The sequence below is a fragment of the Anabrus simplex genome, chromosome 12 (genome assembly GCF_040414725.1).
Source record: "Anabrus simplex isolate iqAnaSimp1 chromosome 12, ASM4041472v1, whole genome shotgun sequence".
NCBI lineage: Eukaryota > Metazoa > Arthropoda > Insecta > Orthoptera > Tettigoniidae > Anabrus > Anabrus simplex.
This window is the reverse complement of record NC_090276.1, coordinates 24,415,590-24,429,247: the sequence shown is the minus strand read 5'-3', so window position 1 is coordinate 24,429,247 and position 13,658 is coordinate 24,415,590. Positions and strand designations below refer to the sequence as shown.

The 13,658-nt window shown below is 37.5% G+C and overlaps 2 protein-coding genes across 2 annotated transcripts in view; both read left to right on the top strand.

The window, feature by feature from the left end:
- LOC136884253 (uncharacterized) overlaps positions 1 to 7,724 on the top strand; it is a 38,573-nt gene extending 30,849 nt beyond the window's left edge. Inside the window, exon 4 of the mRNA XM_068229860.1 lies at positions 7,092 to 7,724. Coding sequence (XP_068085961.1) covers positions 7,092 to 7,156 — 65 coding nt within the window. The 3' untranslated portion in view covers positions 7,157 to 7,724. The remainder of the gene's footprint in view (positions 1 to 7,091) is intronic.
- A 335-nt stretch (positions 7,725 to 8,059) lies between these two features.
- LOC136884111 (fibrous sheath-interacting protein 1) overlaps positions 8,060 to 13,658 on the top strand; it is a 60,786-nt gene continuing 55,187 nt past the window's right edge. Inside the window, exon 1 of the mRNA XM_067156150.2 lies at positions 8,060 to 8,311. Within this exon, the coding sequence (XP_067012251.2) occupies positions 8,060 to 8,311 (252 nt within the window). The remainder of the gene's footprint in view (positions 8,312 to 13,658) is intronic.

Below are 13,658 nucleotides of genomic sequence, written 5' to 3'. Positions count from 1 at the left end.
GCTACTGCGCCATTGAGTCACCACTGCAAGCCTCTTATGTAGGACAATCCAGTGACGGTGCACTAGGGGAAGCATATGCCTGCCTTTGGCCTATATATATATCAAAAATAAGTTTCCTAGAAGGAAACCAAAATTTAATTTCATCAATTGCAAATGTTAAAATCATGTAAGATCTTTAGGCTGTTCATTGCAGCCATCCTCAGCTATTCACAGGACACAGTGTCATTAAAATCAAATGTTAAAATGAAGTTCAAGTTCAAAGCTACTGTCGACACTGACAGCTGTGTTCTTCTTCTTCTTCTTCGTTTTGCCTCATGACTGAGGCGTCGTGACTATCATAATATTCAGCCCTCTAGCCGATGAACCATACTCCGCCATTCTTCCCTATCTAAAGCTTTTAATGTGGTTACTCGGAGAGAACACTGTAGGGAGGTGTTCACCATGTCAATCCATCGCGTTGGTATTCGTCCTCGTAGTCTGGTTCCCTGGACTTTGCCCTCAACAATCAGCTTTTGTAGACTACCACCTCGGTGCATTATATGTCCAAAGTAGCGTGTTAGGTGTTCCCATAGCAACCTTGAAGGATATTCCCCATTAACATCCTTATGGATGGATACGACTTGCTTTTCAAAACATCGGGCTATACTTCATTAACTTAAAAAAGATTGAACCTTTTATATAGTCAGCATGTACCTCAACAATTAATAGATTTTTACCTGTATCAATATTGTGATAATTTCATTTTTAAAATTGATAGTCATACTTTTATAATGGTTCTCTTGCAGGATTATTAGACAATGACATTTTATGTCGCTTTCATTTGATTAAGTGTCGATTTTGAATGCAACTACACTGAATTATCTTCGAATATCAATTCTGTGACCAACTATAGTTTCATTTTGGAACTCAAATTCACAAGACCTTTACTTCAAGTGTTAAATGTTAGGACTTTTTTAAATGTGTCTATATGTGTATTTGTTTTTGTATTTTGGAATTTTAACTTATGGGATTCAATCTCATTTGATTTTAATGATACTGATTCAGATAGTGCAAGAACTGGGCAGTAGGGTGGATGAGGAAGAACAGTCTACTGAAGTTTTCCGATTGCTTCATGGGTGCTTACGCTTATGTGTTGTCATGTTGAATTAGAATGTTGACATCTTTATTGGGACGAACATGTAGAAATTGTCTCTTCAGTTTTTTCAAATAATATTAAACACAATGTGTACATGTATGTGTACATACAATTTTTTAAAATACACTCTCAAAACAAGGTTTTATCTTTTGCATAATGAGAAAGAGGAAGTGTTCTTTTTGTGCAGTCATATAGGTGGTATAGTGAACAATGTGAGCCGCATATGTCACTAACACATTCGCTAGATACCTGGTGAAAACCTTTCTTATTATAAATACAGTGTTGAAAGCCATTAATTGCTCCTCTCGTATAGAGGTGACGTAGCTGAAAATTGGCTGATTTCCATTCATCATTGTTCATGGTGGGAGTATTAAAAAATCCTGGGTCTATTTCTGCAGTTTTCTGGAGTCGTTCATCCAGAAACCTTTTGATAGCTGGGGTTGGTGTCAGATTATAAGTTGTCAAAGAGAGATGCTCCTGCTAGCTGGTATACAAGTCAATTTGGTGAAAACTTTGAGATGCAGAGTGCTCTCCCTTTAGTTCTGTCCAAAGTTTTCAGATTTCTGTATAAAAGGTACAGCCATGTTATCTCAATTGCTTACGATGCTACCGGTGCAACTTTCAGCTTGAATAATGACATTGCTGTTCTTAGTGAAAGGGGTTTGAGATTGCGAATCTCCATTGCAGCCTTCATTGCAGCCACTGTTCAACCTTCAATGTGCCTTGTGAAAGTGAATCCAGTGACTTGTAGAGTCACCCCTCACTCTGCACAAATGAAACTCTGTTGCTCCTTATTGTCATCAGATTGTTGATGTAAGCTTTTGAGGTTATTGTGTGATCAGCAGGCAGTGTGTCAATCAGAAATCCAAAAGATTGAGGCTATAAACTTGCCAAGTGAGAGTCCTAACTTCAACGTTTTCTTCAGAGGATAATTTATGTGACACCACTCCATGGACTATAAATTTGATCATATTTGTGTAGTATATTGGTCTGTATTGACCCCTTACCAGTGAACTGAGGAATTCAATTGGAATTGACAAGGAGGGTATAATTCAATTCCTTGATTCACTCAAAGGAATGTTGTTTGGTCTCAGGCTCAAAATGGTGAATTTGATCATTTTGAATTTTGGATAAGAAATCATCATCAGTCTCGTTATGTTCAAGCAGCTCTGCACAAATGATCCTCTGTTGTTCCTTATTGTAATCAGACACCTAGGGACCAACTTCGAACAAACCTTTGAATAGCCTGAACGGTGGATAATTGTGTTGGCACTTCTCACAGAAATGTCAAGTTGAATTGCCACTTCTTTGATTGTTATTTGTCTATTGCCCCGAATAATCCTGTCTGCAAGCACATAACAGTTGCCGGTGTCAACTGCATGCGGCTGTCCCAAAAGTTGAAGATCTGACAGTTTCGCTTTACCTCGTGCCGCTGATACTCTGCATACCCAATGACTGCCCAATCTCCATAGACATTTTTAAGTGCCTGTGAATGTTAGCAATGGTCTCCTGCTCAACAAAAAGAAATTCAGTTACAGCTCTTTGTTTTGTACGTATTTCACATGCAATAGCCATTTTAGAGCAAAACTTTTATATTACAATGACAATGATGAAACTACGTGGTATTGCCACGAAATCAGCACCAGCATCTAACACAAACACACTGTGAGTTTCACACAGTGTCACCGTAGCGTACTTGCTATGGCGCGATACTGTCAGCTCGGAGGTCTGTTTTCAAACTCCATCCCCTGGCGAAGTTTTATTCTTCGACTGGTACTCTCAAGCTGGTCTTAAGCCACATGCAGGTTTAGCAACACCGCCTCACAAAGCCCATTTTAATCAGCTCACGAAGTGATCAGACTGGCTAACTTCAGCAGTTAATGTAAGAAATTTCATTTTTTGTCTGTATTGTATTGAATAGGTAGACCCTATAAAGTTTAACTTCAGCAGCTCATAAAATGACAACGGTGCGCGATATCAAATTATTTACTAATGTGACCAACTCTGCAACATTAATATACCCTGTTTACGTTGTTTCCAACCACCCTGCGTAAAATATGGTCCTTTGCCAACATCTCATTCCATAACCAAAAAAAAAAAAAAAAAAAACAAAAAAACATTGCATTGTTAATTTTTTATTTCATTGATTTTATGCCGGCCCTGTGGTGTAGGGGTAGCGTGCTTGCCTCTTACCCGGAGGACGCGGGTTCGATTCCCAGCCTGCTCAGAGATTTTTACCTGGACCTGAGGGCTGGTTCGAGGTCCACTCAGCCTACGTGATTAGAATTGAGGAGCTATCTGACAGTGAGATAGTGGCCCTGGTCTAGAAAGCCAAGAATAACAGCCGAGGGGATTCGTCGTGCTGACCACACAACACCTCGTAATCTGTATGCCTTCGGGCTGAGCAGCGGTCGCTTGGTAGGCCAAGGCCCTTCAAGGGCTGTAGTGCCATGGGGGTTTGGTTTGGTTTCTTAGATATAGATCAGGGCCTCTCAGGGTGCATGCGCCAGTGCACTGCACGATGCAAAGTGCAGGACACAACTTCACTAGGTGTACCAGAGTGCAAACCCCCGCTCCTTTTTCTCTACATCTGTCTCACCCGTTCGGCCTGCCTCCGCCTACTTCACGTTCCCCGCTGATTCTCCCCTCCTGCGAAATGTTTATGTGCAGTGAGTGGAGACACTCTGTTGTATGGAACATTGTTACCGGTGTTAAAAACTCCTCTTGCAGTTTGGTTTGTTCTTTTCCTATTTCTTTACAATTATACCGGTAATGTCTGGAACTAAGGATCGGCTGACATCAGTTCTGAGAGCGTTCTTTAAACCACAATCAGAAATATTCGCACGCAATCTAGTTTTCGTATAAGTCAAAACAGAAAAAAACTTTCACATATGTATGTGGAACGAAACATAGAAGTAATCTTAGCTGCTTCTCAATTCAGCTTAGGAAAATCTTTCTTCGACATATTCTTGTAGAATTCAAGCAAAGCCTTTGTATTGAAAAATAGATCTGTTTCATGATAACATAATTATTGTCCCTCCGATTAAGCATTTGGCTTTATCGTCACGACTAAGAAAAATGACGAAAGTTCCCAGTTCGATTGAAATGAATTTTCAGAAGTCTTTGCTTTCTTTGAAACAGATTGCTCCATCATTATGTTGTTGTCTTGCGCTTATTTATTTCACTGATAAACAAGCCGTCTATCACCGAACGCTTTGTCGCTCTCAGCACACTACACCATTCGAGTCAAGCCGAGTTGAAACGAATCGGACCGATGCACAGTGCACAGATTCTCTGCGCCTCGGTTTGCACGCGTGAGATTTTGGGCGTTTGAGAGGCCTTGATATAGATGGATAGTTAATATTAAGAAGGTAGTTAATTGGATGTAGGCCGTAAAATGTAAAATAAATAAATAATAATAAAAACCAAAAACAACAATTCCCTGGTACGTTAATGTGAAGAAAGACCTTGAAGAAGTGGGTCTACAACCAGATGCAGCGCATAAACGAGACATTTTTAGAAAATTACGTTGTGACTTTTGGGACTTTCCAGGAGGTGAAGTGGACAATTGGTGCAAAGTGGTCGGATGAACACCGTGCTCGACACAGAGAGCTAACAATGAGTAATAACACAATAAAGGTTTCCACCTATTCAATACAAAATATATTCACAATATTTTAAAATTACATGGAACTAGTTTCGACCCATCTAGGGGTCATCATCAGCCACATCAAAGCAAAGATCACTCTTGACGAAATCCTAAGAACATGTTAATTTAACAGTAAGATTATTATGGAATAACAAGTGAATGTGGTAAATGAAAAGAGATGTTAGTATGGGACAGGTGAGTAATAGCTAATAAATATACAAGGAATATACATAAGTATAAAAGGGGGCTTAGTGTTGTAAAAATTATATAATCATGGAAAACAGTAAGTCCTTATAATGAAGAATGCAATGTGAAATGACACACATAAAATATATGGCTTAGGAAGAGTGGAGGTGGTTTAGGAGGGGAAGAGGGCTTAAGGTGGGGTTGAAGGGTGCGGGAGAAAGGGTAATTGTCTCGGAAAAGTACCTTTGATTAAATTTAGGATTGAGTTTACTGCATTATTGTTTCTGAGGAAAGTGATAAATAGATCGAAGAGTATGTTGGGTTTTTCTGAGATTTCATTGAGATTGTGACTGGCGTTAAAGTATTGGTCTAGGTGTATGTGGTAATTTTCCATTATGTTGAGTAAAGGGCCCTTGTTTGCTAATACGAGGATGTCCATGTCTTGTTCGATATTGGTGAAATTATGGTTATAATCTTGCATGTGTTGGCCGATGGCTGAAAACTTGTTGTATTTTATTGCATTAGTGTGCTCGTGGTATCTGATATTGAAGTTTCTACCGGTTTGCCCGATGTAGGTTTTTCCACAGGTGTTACATTTGATCTTACATGAAATTTATAACCCTTAATTACAGAGAGCTAATGAAAACTACTGGATCAATTGAAAACTAGCTGCCTCTGTGGATCAGCGGTAGAGTGTCGGCCTCCGGATCCCAAGATAGCGGGTTCAAACCCGGCAGAGGTAGTCGGATTTTTGAAGGGCGGAAAAAAGTCCATTTGACACTCCATGTCGTACGATGTCGGCATGTAAAAGATCTCTGGTGACACATTTGGTGTTTACCCGACAAAATTAATTAAATCTCAGCCATAGATGCCCAAGAGAGTTTCGGTTTACTCAGTCTGCCATCTAGTGGGGGCCTAGAGTAAAACGGAACGTCGAAATTGACGAGCAGACAGCCAGATGGCGTCAAATTGAAATGTCTGCACACGGAAGCTGAGGCCATACGATTATTATTATTATTATTATTATTATTATTATTAATTGAAAACTGAGTTAATGCCGGAATATATTAAACTTATTGCGGTCCCTAGTTGATAATAAATATAAATAAATCTTCTTCTTACATATCTGGTCCCCCAGGACCCTGAAGAAAGCGCCCCTTTCTTTAGCTAACTTGAAGAGTTGTTTGGTGTTGTTGATGCAAGCCCAGTCTTTGATGTTTTGGAGCCATGACATCCGTGGTCTACCAGCTCCTCACTTGTAATATGAGGTGTAGAAGCCCTAGTTTCTACCTCATAGAACATGGCATAATAATAAGCTTTTTTTCCCTGGCTTTGATGATGTTTGCCAGCTCACACTCAATTCTAGTTCTCCTTAACACTTCATTACTGGTTACAAAACCTGTTCACGGTATTCTGAGCATTCTCCTATGAAACCACATTTCAAGGGCCTCTAATCTGCTCATGAAGGAAGCTTTGAAGTCCAGGTCTCTACACCATAAAGCAGTGTTGACCAGATATAATTTCAACGGCTTTTGCCTGAGTTTGAAATTTAGATTATCATCACAAAAGAATGACTTCATCTTTTCGAAAGATGATCAGGAAATCTCAGTATGGCATCTGTCTGTTATGGTGCACCCAAGGTATGTGAACTGTATACTTTCCCACAGATAAATAAATAACTTACCGAAACGTCCTAGTAAATAATGTCAAAGGAACAAACAAGCAACAAATATAAAAACGTACGAATTTATAAACAAGCACATCAGGGACTGAGAAGAAATGCATATGGGAAAATTGGGATTTATGAGGGGAGAGTCTGTCTATTTGAAGGCGGCAGAGTATGAAAATGTGGAGATTGTCCTTGTCAGGGTTGTCAGATGTCCTGGATTTTACGGGGCACTACCATATTTGTGCTAAATGTCCCGCATCCTGGACATTTCCTATCTGGGACGCAATTGTCCCATATTTTGAACCTTGAGATAAATATGCCAGTGTTTCTACCTCTGAGAAGTACCAAGAACTTTTCTTCTTTCTTTCAAAGAGGATAGATTTCTTCATTCCTTGGTTTCTTCATCTGGTATGGTTTGTAGATTTTTAAAACTGTTTTTTCATTGTTTGCAGTTCTCGGGTTGTCCATCCTGGAGAATAAGATGCGTAATAGTGGGCAGCTACCTGAGGTAGTCTGAGTCCACCACATGTTCGTGTAAAATTGTCAGCTGTGAGAAATATTATGTTCTGTTGACTTGATTAGGTCTAAGCTGTTTATTTCTGTAAATTTTTCTTCATGTCATGCAGAGATTTTTATGAAATTGCCAATAATGACAAAAAACTGTTAACCACTTCAGAGAAATTAAAATATATTGAAATTGAAAGAACTTGTTGAAAGAATTGTTTTACAATTATAAGAAGTAAATAGTATTGAATATATATTGTATTGGACCCTCTTGTCAATTTACTTCTTATAATTGCACCAACAGAGGCAGGTCTTACAGTGACGATGGGATAGAAAAGGGCTAGGATTGGAATTCATTGTGGTCTTAAGGCAGCCTACAGCCCCAGCATTTGCCTGGTGTAAAATGGGAAATCACCTTCATCTTTAGGACTGCCAACAGTGGGGTTTGAACCCATCGTCTCCCAAATACAAGCTCATAGCTACATGACCCAAACTGTTCGATAAACTTGCTCGGTACTGTAAGCTTCAGTCTGTGTATAAATGTTAAGGCATGCATTAATAAACTGCACTATGATGTCAACATAATAATAAGCATATCATTTTGAAACAAATTTTACAATTTGTAGAATACAAGCCCATTGATTTCCTCGATCGCACATCTGTCCCGTATTTTGATTTCAGGTATGTGATAATCCTGGTCCTTGTCTTTTTTTTTTCTGTTTTCTTGTTTATCCTTGTCTTTTGTGTTGCTCCCTCTCACCACATTCACGTGCCATTGTGTTTATCCTATTCATTTTCCTACCTTTCTATATATGATTGAAATTCTGTTTATTCAGGCCTTGTCAAGAGGAGATCAAATATTAAGCAAGATCTTATAGGCTCTATAGAAGATGCTGATAAATCTTACCAGAAAGTCATGAATAAGATAAAGAAGCTCAAAACTTATATTTATGATGATAAAGCCTATTCGCCTGAAGAATCGTCAGTTGGAGATCTTTCTGATAAAAGAACACTCGATGAAATTGCTCAAGAACTTAATGCTTTACATACTGAGCCAGTAGATAGCACAAAGTGGAATAATAATAGCAATGATGGAACTTTGCAGAGTGCCTTTGCCAAGATGAACAAACTTGATGCCTTATTGAGAGTCACTGAAACGAGAGAAAAGGTAAGTAAGAATACATAAATTGACTTCAATTTTTTCCCCCCACAAGATGTGAACTTTTAAAAATTTGATTTCATTCCACCATAAAACTCTTTATTCTAGTTTTTTTTTGTACCCATTGTCAATGGGTTAGTTTTTGTAATTGCAGCAGTATTCCCACCTAGCAGAGATGAGTGGCAGTAGAAGAGACAGAGCACATCTCCACTATAGTCCCTGCTATGTAAGCTTATACACTAAGGGTACAACCTGACTTCTTCTCCCCTGTTAATACCGAAGGTAGTGATTTAGAGTTATTTTCTAACTGTTGGGTTTGATTCAGTGTCACTAACCATACAGTTTAGGGATCCTACTTGCCAATATGCCATCTTACAGTTACAGTTAATCTTGGAGGTTGGCATTGTTAAGTCATAATTTTTTCATGACTTTTGAGATTATACGTACTGATACGTACTGCCACTGCCGTATTGTGAAAATCACTAGTGTTACATTTTCAGGAGTAGGACTGTAAATCTTGGGTGATACATAGGTAAGTAAAATAGTGGCATGATTGAATAATCCATTTAATAATGTAGTTGTTGTTAAATGACAAATGCAGTAATCGGGAGATTGTGGGTTTGAGCCCCACTGCCGGCAGCCCTGAAGATGGTTTTCCGTGGTTTCCCATTTTCACACCAGGCAAATGCTGGGACTGTACCTGAATTAAGGCCACGGCCGCTTCCTTCCACTTCCTTGGCCTCTCCTATCCCATCGTCGCCATAAGACCTATCTGTGTCAGTGTGACGTAAAGCAAAAAAAAAAAAAAAAAAAAAAAGACAAATGCAACATTTTATTAATATGGTCTTATTTCATCCATTTCATATGTATAGAATTCAATTAGTTTATATAAGAAGCAAGAAAAATCTGTAAGATCTCCTCCAGAAATAGAAAGCAATGTTGCCTTCTCTATAAAGTTCAGTTCAATTGAAATGGAAGGAAATTTTCACGACTTTGGTTCGGTTTGTAGACTTATCCTTTGTGTATTCTTATTGACTTACAGCATATGTACGTGAAATATATTTGCTTGTGTATATTATTACAGCGTGGTTTCACTTCAGTCTAACAAATAATAGTAAATTTCAAGAAGGGAGATGAATTATTTACACAATGCAAACACTGAAGAAAACAGTTATAATAATGCATATATCAAAATAGGGGTCCTGGGTTCGATTCTCGGCAGGGTCGGGAATTTTAACCTTAATTGGTTAATTTCGCTGGCACGGGGGCTGGGTGTATGTATTGTCTTCATCATCATTTCATCCTCATCACGACGTGCAGGTCGCCTAGGGGAGTCAAATCAAAAGACCTGGAAAATAAAGGCAGAAGCATATCACATTAAATTGAGTGAGGGTGAGAGAGAGCGTTTATTTCCTTAATTCCTCAATGAGCTTGAAAACTGACTTAATTATGAATATCCTGATTGATCATTTACTTGGGTAAGGGAACCTTCATTTGAAAATTATTTTTTAGATGTTTATGGCCAATAGAGACCACAATAAGCAACATTTACACTTTTTTAGAAGCTTTCTTTGCTGCTCAGTATCGTTGCATTCTCTCTCTGGCTGCCTGTCTACTTTGTGCTGTACACCCACTGTTCTGCTGCTCTTCTTCAAGAAAGCCCTTAAAGTTATTACTTGTTTCTGTTAACAATGTCTTTGTGATTTAGTCCAATTTTTTCAGATCTTTATTGACCTCCCTGAACCACTTATCACATGTGTTAGGTCTACTATCGAGTACGGCAAAAATTTTCTTAGTCAACCGCTCATCATCCATTCTAAATAGAGAAAAATTGTCAATGGCCAAGCAGAAGAGGGAAAACTCTGAACAGCAGAGGGAGCTCTGCGGCTCACGGCCGTAGTTCTAATGACGGACAGAGCAATCTGTCCCACCGAATGAATGTGAAGTAACAGTATGCATGATGGGAATGCCTTTGGAAAGGGAACCCCCATTATTGATACTTACATTGAGGTTAGTTTTTTTATATTTATGTCTCGTGATTTCAGTGTGTAAGTAGTCAAGTTGGCAGCAGTCATGAGCCATTATAAAAAAGGAACAGGGTGGCGATATTTGCTTTTTAGTGTATAGTCTTACATGCCAAGTACTGCAACAACAGTCAGTCAGTTCTCCTCATTCTATGATTGATCATTCCTTCTGCCTTTTGACCATATGACGAGTTTTTTTTTTTTTGCTAGTTGCTTTACGTTGCACCAACACAGATAGGTCTTATGGCGACGATGGGACAGGAAAGGTCTAGGAATGGGAAGGAAGCGGCCATGGCCTTAATTAAGGTACAGCCCCAGCATTTGCTTGGTGTGAAAATGGGAAACCACGGAAAACCATTTTCAGGGCTGTCGACAGTGGGGTTCGAACCTACTATCTACCGAATACTGGATACTGGCCGCACTTAAGCGACTGCAGCTATCGAGCTTGGTATGAAGAATGTTCATAGGACCAAAATTTGAGGATAATAAGGAAATATACATCAAGAATGAAATGCACTACAAGAAAATTGAAAAACTCTCAGATACTATGCAAAAAGAAGGATAAATTTTTACAATCATCTTCTCAGAATGAACTGTAATAGATTAACCAAACAAATCTTCGACTTATTCCATTACCATAAAACAAAACCTAACTGGTGTAAAGAAACTGGAAAAGACCTAGTAGAATTAAAAATTACAGAAAATTCACTATTCAATCAGACAGCTAAAGTAATAACTACAGACAAAAATATAAAGTTTGAAGACAAATCTACATTAAAAGCTAAACCTATTATCTCAGAAGATGAGAGAAAACGAAAATCAGAAAGAATGAAGAAATACTGGGCACTAAGAACAGAACAACACACAGAGAAATGATTGATTCAACGCACCCCAAAGCAGGTGAAACAAAAGAAGAAGAATTTTAACCATGTTTAAAATGGGCTTGCCTTACAAAGTTGAAGAAATGTGTGAAATCAGCCAGTAAGTACCACATTTCTGTAAAAAATGTTAACTCTAAACATTAAGGAGAACAGTAGACAAATCCTGCACCTTTTAAGAATAAAATCAAAGTTACATAGTTACGTTAAAGAAGGAAGCTGACCTGAAGATGAAACAGGAAGGCTCTCGGTAGGGCGAGCAATTCTGGACCCACATCCAGTCTACACCAGAACCAAGGAGAAAGTGATGCCACACTAAGCCACGTCCCCGGGTAGGAGCACGCAATCACGTGGCAAAAGCAACCAGATCAGCAAAAATAAACAATCAATGAGCGTGCAGGATTTTTAAACCATCTCCTTTAAGGAGTGATATTTAATCATGAGTTTTTGCAGTGACGTGAAATTATCTTTTCCAGAACAATTTACAGCCATGTAACCAGAAGTCTGGAGCTGGCACATTGACGTGGATGCTACAGTAGGTTTCAGGAAACACTTCTCTGTTGCGACACCTGAGGAAACAAATGAATGGAAAAAGTACCACCAACTATTTTGTAGTCTGGATAATGATGATTTCTTATGTACCATACGTATAAATATATGGCACATTACATGCACATAGGTTTGCCATACATCCCAGAAAACCAGACTGTCTTGGATTCAAGGATCAGAAAAATTGTCCGAGCATTTCAGTAAAAAGAATCCTACTAGTTGTGTATTATTACACAATATTGAATTAAATTGAAATACAGAATTGTATTACTATTTATTATGACAATTATATTATGATTTTTATAAGAATTAATTAAAGACAGATGATGGCTTTGAAATGGAAGATAAGAATTTAAAGATTACATGCAATAATTTTTGTGAATAAAGAAAGGAAGAACAGAGTTCAAAGCAAAATGCCAGTTATGCAGATAAGTTTATTGTAAGTTTAATTAATATGAGTATGCAGTATGTTATGTCAAAATATTGCTTTGTTTCCAAAATATCACCATAAGTGATACAAAAATTATTATTGTTCATTCACAGTTTCTACTTTTTGATTCAATATGGAGGTTGGAGAGATATAAAGGACCGCATTGCTTAATTAATGCTGTTAGCTCTTCATCACCCAGTACTGTAAACGAGTGTTATGGCTATTCTTCACATACAGAACAACATATCACATGTATATTTTACTGAATTTTATAAATTTACATGAAGTGCAGTATCTTCTTCTGACTCGTTATCCTCATAGCTGAGGAATTATGATCCTGTGACTTAGTTTAATCTCCTGATTATTCCTCTCCAATTCAGCCAAACTTCCGCTTCTCTGATAGAGGTCTGTAGAGGTATTCTGCTAAAGCATTTAATCTGGTCCAACCATGTACAGTAATTACTGTTCTACTTACAGTTCGCTTTCCATCAACCTTTTCTTGGACAACTACTGTAGTTTCTCAAGACTAGTTCTATCACAGCAAATCACATACCTGAAGTATGTATTACAGAACTATTTAAAATAGTTATATTTGAATCTGCCTTGTCAATACACTTATTAATGAAAGAAAACTATTTATTTAACCATACATGTTACGGAAAGTCAACCATTCCCTTCATCAATGGCCAGTTCAAAGAATAAAATAATATAACACAATCTTTTGTTTTTACAATTCAAAGAAGTATTGTGTCCTAATACACCATATCAGTGAATAAAGAAAACTTATGAAATATTATAAAAATGGTCAATACATAAAATTTTGTTGAACTGTATGAGAATACTTATTTAAATTTAAGATCTTCAAGTTTTTCTTCTTTTTGTTCCTTAAATGATCATATGCTAGTCTGTACCGTGGATTATCTTCTGCACTTCTCTCATTTAAACTTGATTCAAAATTATTTTTTTGTGTAAGGAAAATTTATAAACTTTCCAAAACAGTCATTAATTTTCCCTTTTTGGCCAAATAATTTCATATCATTAGAAATTCTGTAAATTTAAGATTCTTTTCAACCATATGTACTCCCATTCTCGAATATCTTTTATGTTTGACTGCATTAACATGTTCTTTGTACCTTAAAGCCAAACTTCTTCCAGACTGTCCTATGTATCGTTGTTTACATGTTTGGCATGTTAATTTGTAAATACCTGATTTATTAAATATATATTTATTCTCTATCTTATCTTCATTGAAAATTATCTTATTAGTATTATTATCCGTTTTGAAAGCGACATTGATGTTCTTTTTCCTGAAAATTTTAGCCTGTTGATAAGAGTGCTTATTTTGAAAGTTAGAACCGCAGATTTCTTTCTCTCCTTTCGCTCTTTAATTAAAGTTGTTTTTGGTTCATTTTTCACTTTATTTTCATTCTATTAATAAATCTTTTGGAATATCCGTTGCTACGAGCAGTTTGATC